The 10,139-nt window shown below is 48.2% G+C and overlaps 1 protein-coding gene across 2 annotated transcripts; it reads left to right on the top strand.

Annotated features, from left to right (window-relative positions):
* Positions 1-1,108: 1,108 nt before the first annotated feature.
* On the top strand, positions 1,109-9,911 carry Paqr9 (progestin and adipoQ receptor family member 9). 2 transcript variants are annotated; one of them, XM_050157266.1, is made up of 2 exons: positions 1,109-2,689; positions 3,269-9,911. In XM_050157266.1, the coding sequence occupies exons 1-2, from the start codon at positions 1,572-1,574 to the stop codon at positions 3,273-3,275; spliced, it is 1,125 nt and encodes a 374-aa protein (XP_050013223.1). In that variant the 5' UTR covers positions 1,109-1,571; the 3' UTR covers positions 3,276-9,911. The 2 variants fall into 2 exon arrangements, with proteins under 2 accessions (XP_050013223.1, XP_050013224.1); XM_050157267.1 differs by having other exon boundaries at positions 1,114-9,911.
* Positions 9,912-10,139: the final 228 nt, after the last annotated feature.

The raw sequence follows: 10,139 nt of genomic DNA, 5'->3' as shown, positions 1-10,139 counted from the left end.
TTTTAAAATTCTCCCTAAAATTTTAGATGTCACATATACCAAGGTGAAGCACTGGTCCGATAAAACCACACCCCAGGTGTCACTGGGCCATGGGACATGGTGAACATTTCAACGCCACAGGGAAACGCCATCTTGGAAGCCTAGGGTATGGTAATTTTACACCACTGCCCATCACAAACCTTTGAACTCTTCAAGTCTCCTTTTCTTCAGATCCCTTGCCAGAAGAAACCCAAACTAGCCCGCCAGGTACTCCTGGTTATGCAGAGGTCTATCCGATGCCTCTTTGTCTCTAGAAAGGTCTCAACTCTCTTTTCAAGTTCCTTCTCGAAGGCACCTATAGTCTTCCCTCATCCACACCCTCCCGAAACTCCTGAACAGCTCTGCTTGGGAAACCTTTTAAATAAATTCCTCTGTTCCTTCAAGGCATTCAGTTCCATAACATCGTCTCAAATTGTTCTTCAAAATCTGTTGTCGAGCCTCGCCCCTGAGCTCCTCATCTGACTAAAGACACAAAGGGGTGAGCTGGAGCTCTCATGCTGGTGAGTTGAACTGGACACCAGTTTGGGGACTGTCCCTTTGGACACCACAGAGAGAGAGAGAGAGAGAGAGAGAGAGAGAGAGAGAGAGAGAGAGAGAGAGAGAGAGAGAGAGAGAGAATAGTGACACACCTGAATAGGTCCGCTAGAGCAGAGAAAAACTAAGGCTTGCTGTGGATTGAGTAGAAGGGCAACACTCGCGCACGCGCGCGAACACACACACACACACACACACACACACACACACTCACTCACACACCGGTGAGAGCTGGGTGGAGAGGCAGCACCAGGTATCTATCTGACAACCGCAAGGCTCGGATCCGGATGCCGTCTCTAAGCGGGTATCGCAGAACCCTCCCTGACATCTCGGCAGGTTACAGTTAGAGCATCCTTCCGCCCCGCCCGGCTCCCCACCCCCCGCGAACTCGGGTCCCCAGTGTCCTCTAGAACGCCGGCGTGGCTGTCGCGCTTCGAACCCCCTGGTCCACTCTCGCCCTGAGCGCCGGCGGCCGCGTCTCTGGCCAGCCTCCGGGCCCCGCATCAATCATTAACGCGGCGGCCCGAGCCGCTGCAGCCCCAGAGGGGGATGGGGGGATGGTAGGCGACGCGAGACAGGGGACACCTCCATCCCTCGCCGCGGCGCAGACACCCTAACCCCGGGGGCCCCCGCCCTGCGCGGCGCCGCCCTCCCCCCGCCAGCGCCTCGCGCACATCCCGCCTCCCGCCGCCCGCCCCGCGCGCACGATGCCCAGTCACCGCCGCGCCGCCGCCACCGCAGTCAGCCGCGCCACCGCCGCCGCCACCGCAGCGCGGCCGGCTGCGCGCTGACACAGGCGAGCGTGGCGAGGGCGCCGCCGGGAAGCCGCGCGCAGCTGTCCCCCGGTGTCCCGAGCTCCCGGAGCAGCCGGCTCCCAAGCCGAGGCCGCGTCGCCAACCTGCGGCCGCGGTCCCGCGCGCACGCGCGCGCACAAAGGCTCCGACGGCGACCGGCGCCCGAGGTGGCCTTGCGCGCGCCCTAGCTCAGCCCGGGGCACCATGCCGCGGCGCCTGCAGCAGCGGGGCGCGGGCGCCAAGGGACCGCCAGCCCCTGCCTCCCGGCGCTCGCACTCCGCCTCCGCCCCCCGGAGCCCGCCGGCCACCGCCGCCAAGCCGCTGCTGCGCTGGGACGAGGTGCCCGACGACTTCGTGGAGTGCTTCATCCTGTCCGGCTACCGGCGGCTGCCTTGCACGGCGCAGGAGTGCCTGGCCTCGGTGCTGAAGCCCACCAACGAGACGCTCAACTTCTGGACGCACTTCATCCCGCTGCTGCTGTTCCTCAGCAAGTTCTGTCGCCTGTTCTTCCTGGGCGGCAGCGACGTGCCCTTCCACCACCCCTGGCTGCTGCCGCTGTGGTGCTATGCGTCGGGAGTGCTGCTGACCTTCGCCATGAGCTGCACGGCGCACGTGTTCAGCTGCCTGTCGCTGCGCCTGCGCGCCGCCTTCTTCTACCTGGACTACGCTTCCATCAGCTACTACGGCTTTGGCAGCACCGTGGCCTACTACTACTACCTGCTGCCCAGCCTGAGCCTGCTGGACGCCAGGGTCATGACGCCGTATGTGCAGCAGCGCCTGGGCTGGCACGTGGACTGCACCCTCCTCATCGCGGTCTACCGCGCGCTCGTGCTGCCCGTGGCCTTCGTGCTGGCCGTGGCCTGCACCGTGGCCTGCTGCAAGAGCCGCACTGACTGGTGCTCCTACCCCTTCGCCCTGCGCACCTTCGTCTTTGTCATGCCTCTCAGCATGGCCTGCCCCATTATGCTGGAGAGCTGGCTCTTCGACCTGCGAGGCGAGAACCCCACGCTCTTCGTGCACTTCTACCGCCGCTACTTCTGGCTGGTGGTGGCCGCCTTCTTCAACGTCAGCAAGATCCCTGAGCGCATCCAGCCGGGTCTCTTCGACATCATCGGCCACAGCCACCAACTCTTCCACATCTTCACCTTCCTCAGCATCTATGACCAGGTGTACTACGTGGAAGAGGGCCTGCGCCAGTTCCTCCAGGCGTCCCCTGCCGCACCCACCTTCTCCGGCACGGTGGGCTACATGCTGCTGCTGGTGGTTTGCCTGGGGCTGGTCATCAGAAAGTTCCTGAACAACTCGGAATTCTGCAGTAAAAAGTGAGCCTCCACCCGGGAGGAGGCTATGGTTTGCCCACCTGTTTGCGTGGAGTTTCTGTTGTTATTGTCGGTTTGTTTTCAAGTTTTGTTGTTTCCTTTGCTAGAGGAGGGTGCTGTAGACCATAAGGAAAAAGGTCTTGGCTAGTTGGGGATCCCCAGTCCACTGGCTTTGGAAGAGGAGATAAGGATGAAGAGGAAGGAAAGGGGCCCTCTGGGAAGAAAATTAGGTATTGTCTATGATATCCAGGGATTTTGCAAAGACACTGAAGAAAATCACAGAACCCCAAGCAGTTGGCTTTCCTAACAGTCTTCTGTGCCCTTTAGTGAATCCAGGCAGGTATGCAGTAAAGAGGATAAACACAAATCCCTGGCTGCCCCCACCGCAGTCTAGAAATGCCTGGATTTGTCAAAAGAATGGACCTTTCTGTGTTGAGAAATGGGCACAAAGACACAAACCCAGGGCTTAACCCGCTAGACAATGCATGGAATGTGAACATAAGTTAATTATTTCAAAATGTTTATCAGATGTTATTTAAGTGATAATATATACAATGATCTTTTTTTCATAATTTATCAAAGCCCATGAGACGCGCTGAGTTTTCTCCGTCACGCAGTTCTGGTTTTGCAGCCTTCTACGTCGCACTCGTGAGCTGGACATCAGGACAAGCTGCTTAAGCGCTCGACCACATTTTTAAACAGTGTTTTCTGAAGGCCCGTGAGTGTCATGATAAAGCCGAATGACTACTTAGGGACCCTGCTTAGACTATTGGTGAGGCCCCAGTGGTTTGTATAGGTCTCCAATTCCTACTTACTTTAATGTAGTCCACAAAACCCACTCTGGGTTTTTGTTTTTATTTTTTTTTAATCTTTTAATCTGATTCTTTCCTCTCTACTTATTTAAGTTGCCACTAAAATAAATGTGCCTTTTGAAGCAATGCCCAAATGACTGGTCCTCAGACACTGTTCTTGTACCGGGAGAATAGCGTATTCTTACTACTTTCCTGCAGATCATGGTTGAACAGGAGGGAAGGAAGACGGGCTTGGTTTTAGGTTTGTAGTGGGAGCAGAAGTAGCTCAGAGGTGTACAGCGCATATGACTTCTGCAAGACTCAGCCCTCTAATGTGGCTGAAGTTCCTGGTGCAACCATAAGGATGGGAGAGAGGACAGGAATGCACGTGACCTTGCTTAACACTTAAAAGGCGATCAGGAGTACGCGAGGCAGTTCTATTATGAAAGTCAGGATCCTGCTACTTACTACTGAAATTTCTGAGTTAAGACTCCAATTGTCCAGTTAAACACCAAAGTCTCATTTGAATCCAGACTATGGAAATGATTGGCAGCTATTTCAGAAGCTTAGCAACATGCCCCCAGACTCTTCCAATGACTCTACTGGCCAGGGTTGTTAGACATTTCTTATACATGTTAACCTGTCATTAAAATGGCAGCTCTTCATCACAAACCACCGAGGTAGTGTATATTAAATATTCGTCACGCTTCTTGGTAAGCCCTTCTGGCTAAGAGCCAACCACATTGGTGAATGGGAGCCTCGGCTTCATGGTATAATTTTAGGCAAACACATGAGGTACATGAGCGGTTACCTCAGTACTGGTCAGACGGTGCTCCTGAAAAGGTAGCTGTTTTGTTTATGCTCTTAATTGCTACTGTATTTGTAAATAGTGAATCTTGGCACAATTCCCTGGAGGAACCAATGCCCTGTGTGTGTTCACGTGCACACACGAGTTAAATTCCTATGTGCGTATTGACTTGAGGGCTTCTTAAACTCTACTGGGATTTTAAATACACTTTGCACAACCCTGTGAATGTCAGCGTCTCATCCTTTGCTGTGCACTTACCACAGAGACTGAACCTCAGCGACACTTAATTCAGCACGTGTGATCAAGGATAACTGGAGATCAGGACACAGCCACGTCGACTTACTTGCATGTCACTGTTGTAAAGTCGCAAAGAACGTTCCTTTGTGAACTAGAGAAACAGGTTAAGGAGCATTTTGTAGGGTTTGTTGTTGTTTTGCTTTTGTTGAATGGGACCTCCTCCCCCGGCTGACACACACACTTTTAAAAGAGAGAGAGAGACATCTGAAAGAAGCTGTGTGCGTGAGGACAGGAAGAAGGACCCAGAATTTGCCATTTTAGGCTTTGGCTGGAGGGCTTCCAGGTCCCCTCTTGCTCTGTGCCTTTGTCTTTAAGCAGAGGCCACTTGAGGATGAAATCATGCCCGTATCATTTTCCAGTGATTATGATGCATGAGCCAACGAGATGACCTGCTTTCCCAGGAAAGGTCTCCCCATCCCCACCCCATATGCTCCAGGGAGAAGGAGGATTCACTTCCCCCTCCTCCTGGCATTTCCCTTCTCTGGGTTCCTTTCCTCCTCTTTATGAGCCACGAGCATTGGCGATAGGGCATTCTAATTGAAAACAGCGGCTCAGCTTCCCTTCCTGTTTGCAGATAGGTACTGCACACACCATCAAGATCGGGGATGGCTTGACTCCGTGTGACCGGCTGGATTATATTATTCCTGCTGAGGCGGATAACGCTGTTTTAGAGCAAATATTTACTCGGTCCCCGTTTGCACAGAGCTAACCAGGCTTGTTACACGTTTCAGGAGTAATGTAGCCCTCAGAATGAATTTCTTTAAAAAAAAATACTTTCCCATGATCTCCATTTTGCCACATCCATTAAATTCGGTTTTGTTTTTATTACATTTAACAGTTCCCAATATGTGACAAATTATAAATAAGAATTTCACTCTACTATCTTCATATAATCTATTTGGCAGTAACATTTTGAAGGACGTTAGGAAATCCATCTTATTTTCACTTGTTAGTCACAATCTAGGTGGCATCTCCAGGAGTAACCCCTTGGAGTTATGCCTGGGAAATAACTGTCTGATTCTGTGCCTGTTACTTCGTGGGTTGGTCCCAGGGCTGGCTATAAGGTTTAGTTGGTTAGGGGGAGAGCCTTTTTTCCTACCCGTCTTGCCACTCAGGTGAAGAAGGTGACCTTCCAGAGAAAGGAAGTACAAGTCCTTCACGTCGTGACAGGCTTGTAAAAATAAACATGATCTTTTCCCAGTGGCCATCCACGTTCCATAAATAACCCAGGGAGAAAGTATGGGGCTGCGTAACTGTCCAGAGTAGCCTTCGTCTGCTTCCATTCATAAACCCCACCTGTAAGTGCTTACAGTCAGAAAACCTCCTTTGTGTGTGGGAACCATTGCTGAGAATGTAAAATTGGTAAATGTTTCTGCTTGGTGATGAGTCTGGGGGCTAACTCCAATAAGTCAGGATAAGCCAGGATTGATTCCTTCCTTCCTTCCTTCCTTCCTTCCTTCCTTCCTTCCTTCCTTCCTTCCTTCCTTCCTTCCTTCCTTCCTTCCTTCTTTTTTTGAGACAGGGTTTCTCTGTCCTGGAACTAGCTCTTGTAGACCAGGCTGAGCCTCGAACTCACAGAGCTCCACCTGCCTCTGCTTCCAAGTGCTGGGATTAAAGGTGTGCGCCACCACCGCCTGGCTAGCCAGAATTTCTTTATCTTCAAATCCCCCAGCTAATGAATTGGCACGAAGCTATGGTAGACAGGTGTGGTGGAAGTTACTTCTCAAGGGTTTTCTCATTGGCTGAAGGTGGCAGAATTCAGTTTCCAAACTGTTATTCGAAGGCAGGGATGGTTGTGTGCTCAGTTGTGTCTCTTAGTCTGCAGGACTCTGGACTCTGTTACGTGGTCAAACATACAGATGCTAATTGGATCTACTGTATATAATCTTGGATAAATATATCCATCTAATTGAATATTTAGTTTAGAATAGAACAAAAGAAGAGATGGCTACCTTTAAAATTAGATTATAAAATCTTAGAATGTTACCAGCCACTGGAATGGTTTTTCTCATCTTGTTCTTCATCTGCTAGGTTTGGCGTTGCTGACTCTGTTATGGTCCTTTGACTTATGTCCACCTTGTCTTTGTGAAATCTCCCTAGTGATTACTGAACATCTAATGTACGTGAGACATTAAACAAGGATCCGTGCCTCCATCCATAGTATTACAAACGTGACCAGAGTTACAAGTTAGAGTTCTTTCCCCCATTGGTATAAGATCAGTATGCTAGAATCTTATTTTAATTAACACAGTAATTTATCTGCAGCTTTTTTCTCTGTTCCTTAGGCTAAAGTAAAACAAACAAACAACAACAAAAAAAAAACACTTGAAACCTTAATTTACCATTCAGGTATAAGAAGAATGTGTGTATGAAGAATTTAGCATTTATCATCACAGTAATGATATTTCTAACGATGAGCTACTGGAAGGTTTACAGCATCTACACCGTTCTTAAGAGGGCTCCATTCAAAGTGCCTAACATAAGGTGTAACTGAGTGACTTTCATAGACAGTGTGGTAAAAGCAAGACCCCTCACAGGCGTGAGTTTAAATGCTTAAATCTCCAGAAAGTTCCTAGCCTTTTCCTTCCTTCCTTCTACAGTTCTTTAGTGACAACTTTCAGAGAGCATCTTGAAAACGAAATCTTTTGTCAAAAGGGGGATCATACATACATACATATATATATGTATATGACCAAATATGCATAGGCGCTCGCGCGCGCTCGCGCACACACACACACACACACACACACACACACACACACACGGTTGGCAGAAGGTGTAGGTAAGATGGAGTAGGATTGGATTCAAGCTGCCAGTATGGGGCAGCCGCTCACCCATGGACAGTGTTACCTGGTTTTAAATGTTGTCCCCAGAAAAGTATGTGGACTCGGAGGGTGTCGGTGTTCAAACAGGTGGCAAGGGATCCTGTTTGGCATCTTAATATCCTGTAACTTTTTACTCCAGCACTGAGTGCCATGGGATATTTTGAGTAGTACGCTTATCCCGTGGCTTAATTTGTTTCCATAAAATTAGGGCATAGGTCAAAAAGGCATCAGGGCCCAATTGTGAAGCACATTTTGAGTCATTTTCTTGAAGGATTGCCAGTATTTGTTAACATGTATTGCCAGACGAAAGCAAACAAGCGTCCCCTGAGAAAGGACGGTTGAACCAGGCATTCAGGATATTCCTTTATGAGGGGCCATGAGCCTTCTTATTGAAGTCTTGGGGTCTTTGATACTGTTTTCCTTAATTACAAAACAATTATCAGTCCTTACTAATCAAGAAAACCTAACATAATTTTCTGTTGTCATTCCCCAAAGAACAAACATATTGCCTTTCTGGTTTGTGAATTTTTCACTCATTTGTAGGCTGTTTGGGATTTGCTTTGCTTTGTTTTAGCGTCTTAACACAGTCTGTGAGCCAGCTGCAGAACTGGATGGTTTAGTTATCGGTCAGGACCCAAAATGCCCATTTATCTGGGAATGGCGGCAGGGTGTGCCTTTTGGAAGCTCCGAGCACACACCTGTGTGCAACAATACGCAGTTCCGACTTGGTGCAGAAAGAGAGCAGCCTCTTTCCGCTTTCGGAAACGCCTGCCCCCACCCAGTGTCAAGCTTCAGAATGTAACACGGAAGCTTTGATGCATTTTGTTCCAAACATGACACTCAAGGAAATGTCTGGAGTGTGCAAATTTATTCTCGGAAGTGTAAGAGTGGCAGGTCGCCTTCCCCATGCCTTACAACTCCACCCAAAATATGCAATAGACATTTGCACTCAAGGCAGAGTTGGGAGGAGTCCTCAGCTGGTTCTTTAGCTGAGCCATAAAGGCCTTGCTTCTCATGGGTTACCCCCCACACCGAGATGGACACCATGTCAGTAAACCCTGGTTCTGGGCAAAGTGTCGGGACACGCTTCTTTTGGTTCCATTTCTATTTAGAAAGTATAGTTGTTGGTTTTTTTTTTTTTAACTTGCTGGATGCAAAACAAGACAATTCATGGGAAAAATTTTTTAAACACGTTTTAATTTTATATTCCAAAGGTTTGTAATAGCAATTTGTTTGTTTAAAAAAGCAAAACAAAACAAAAAAACAGGCTTTAGCACATGGATGAGAACCAGGGCTTTTTCAAAAGCCTCATCTTTGGGCATTTAATCATTCTGAGCTCCTACCCAAATGATAAAGGCCTCTTGGATCTTTCAAACTGTAAATATTCTGTAGTTTTCAAAAAAAGATAACCATTTTTTAAAAAAAGACAAAAAAGCGTCAGATAGATTCTAGGTGTATAACAAGGCTAAACTTCTGGGTAGAAACGTCACTAAATTCCCTCTCCTGAGAAGGCTCAGGAGTAGAGGCCTGTCTCTGCCCCGCTGGTTTCCTTTTCTGATGATGCAACCGAGCAACTGAAGGACGTGAGGCACGTTTCACGCAGATGGAATGCCGTCATAGCAAATCACAGCGCTAGGATGCTCTGCCTGCTCACTTGCTTCTTCCCCATCAAGCCCTAAGTCCCGTGTATTGTTGCCTGGACAGGAAAGCTTCTCATTTGGAGGCCTGTAGGAAGGATTCTGTGGCAGCTTTTCCTTTTGCTTAGGCACGTGGTAGCTCTGAACTTGAATCTTCATTAACCTTTCCCAAGCTATTCCAGCCACCTTTGAAGCCTTCGCTTTCCACAAATCCAGCCTTGAAGACATGGGTTCTTAAAAGGATTCCCTGTGTATTTAGGCATTCAACCATCTGCCTTATGAGAGGGATGCTCAAAGGGATGCTGTCTGTCCTCACGTTCTTCAGGGCAGGGGCAGAGTGGGGGGATTTAACAGACCAAATAGAAAGGTTTCATCTATGGTTTTTAAATTTCATTTAATGGTGACAGCAGAGGAAGACGGGAGTGAAGAATAATGTAGGCATAAAGAATCACTGCTTGTTAAATTCTTAGGCCACCCTGACTCTGGTCCTCACCCCGAGCTGACTTAACTGGCTAGAGAGGCATTCTCAGGATGGAGGAGCTTCCAAGCTGGATTCTAAGGTGGTCTCAAGCCCATGGTCCATTCATGTCCATTCCGACAGAAGACCGTTCCTTCATCATAATTTCAGATTTCCAGAAAAACGAGGCAAACTCATCTATAGAAATAGATACTGTTCTCGTCAATTCTGTGCATGTGACTGAACAAATTGCCTTTCATTTCTGTTGTAGAGTTCACTATGAGTTTAACTTTTTGAGAATTTGTTTGCTCCTGTCTTGAATATGAAAAAAATCTGTGGAAATGATAAAACTATGCATTTTTTGCTGAAAAACAAATGTATGAAATAAGAATAAATACTTTGTAAGCACAGTGCTTTGAACTGTGTTTGTATGCCTCTGCAAATGTTCAGATTATATTCTTCAGCTAACTGTTCCCAAACTAACAGTAAAACATATGGAAAAACTCCCGGAACTCAGGAGGCTGAGGCCAGCCTGGGCTACATAGTGAGCTACAGGCCAGCTCAAGATATTTAGCAATTCTCAAAAAAAAAAAAAGTAGCAAGTATGTGAAATACTGATAAATATAAGAAAATTTGAC

This window comes from Alexandromys fortis, unplaced genomic scaffold, assembly GCF_014885135.2.
Source record: "Alexandromys fortis isolate MF-2015 unplaced genomic scaffold, M_Fortis_MF-2015_v1.1 scaffold_85, whole genome shotgun sequence".
Lineage (NCBI taxonomy): Eukaryota > Metazoa > Chordata > Mammalia > Rodentia > Cricetidae > Alexandromys > Alexandromys fortis.
This window is presented reverse-complemented; position numbering and strand designations above follow the sequence as displayed.